The 810-nt window shown below is 56.5% G+C and overlaps 1 protein-coding gene across 4 annotated transcripts in view; it reads right to left on the bottom strand.

Annotated features, from left to right (window-relative positions):
- HDAC7 (histone deacetylase 7) overlaps positions 1–202 on the bottom strand; it is a 34419-nt gene extending 34217 nt beyond the window's left edge. For all 4 annotated transcript variants that reach the window (XM_012732858.1, XM_012732859.1, XM_012732855.1 and 1 more), the window contains exon 1: positions 45–202. In XM_012732858.1, the coding sequence (XP_012588312.1) occupies positions 45–75 (31 nt within the window). In that variant the 5' untranslated portion in view covers positions 76–202. The remainder of the gene's footprint in view (positions 1–44) is intronic.
- Between the last annotated feature and the right edge of the window lie 608 nt (positions 203–810).

Below are 810 nucleotides of genomic sequence, written 5' to 3'. Positions count from 1 at the left end.
CCCGTGCACAATTCCCGGAAACCCAGATACCTGAGCGCACGCACCCTTGCATACACAGCGTACACGAGTTTGCATCCATGTTTACACAGGGCCAAGAGCATTTGCAAAGACACGCTTCTGGGAAGGACCCCCGTGCTCACACGTCCATGCGCGCACAGCCCACAGCAACAGCCACACGTAGGATAGCAGGACAGGCGTGGAGTTCCTCGTCCCAGGCTAGGAATCCCAGACGGACACCACCACCACCACCACCCCGCCCGACTTGCCTGAGGAAAGTTCCAGGATCTGATTTGAATCACTGCCCAACCCTCCCCCTCTGCTACCCCCACCCCCACCACTCCACGCCTGCAGAGGGGAACAGAAGGGTCCAGCCTGTTCCTATTAAAAGAAAAAGGGGGTGGGGATGGTGCGGATTTTGAAAGTTCTTTTTTTTTTTTTTTAAGAACTTTCTCAAGGGATTTCCTTCCCTCCTCTCCTCTTCCTCTCTTCCCCTCCCACCCTCCCTCTGCTTTTCCCCTCCCGGTCCCCATGAGTCAAACTTCAGCAATGTGCCCAGTGTCTCCCAGTGCATTACAGCGGATCACAGAAATGTTCCAGTCTGTGAGTCGGAATGCAGCCGCCTCCAGCCCTCCCTCAGCTAATAAACTCAGCTCTGGGCTGGCTTCGCAGCAGCCCTCCCTGCCCCCGTTCCTTTTAGCAGGATGAGAAGGTCAGCTTCTGGGGTCAGGGGCTGAGGACCTCTTCATTGTGCTTCCCAGCCTTGCCCATCAGCCATGTCGCCTCTGGCAGTCTGCAGGCTCCTAAACGCTG

The sequence above is a fragment of the Condylura cristata genome, unplaced genomic scaffold (genome assembly GCF_000260355.1).
Source record: "Condylura cristata isolate star-nosed mole 26May11 unplaced genomic scaffold, ConCri1.0 scaffold00036, whole genome shotgun sequence".
In the NCBI taxonomy this organism is placed as follows: Eukaryota; Metazoa; Chordata; class Mammalia; order Eulipotyphla; family Talpidae; genus Condylura; species Condylura cristata.
This window is presented reverse-complemented; position numbering and strand designations above follow the sequence as displayed.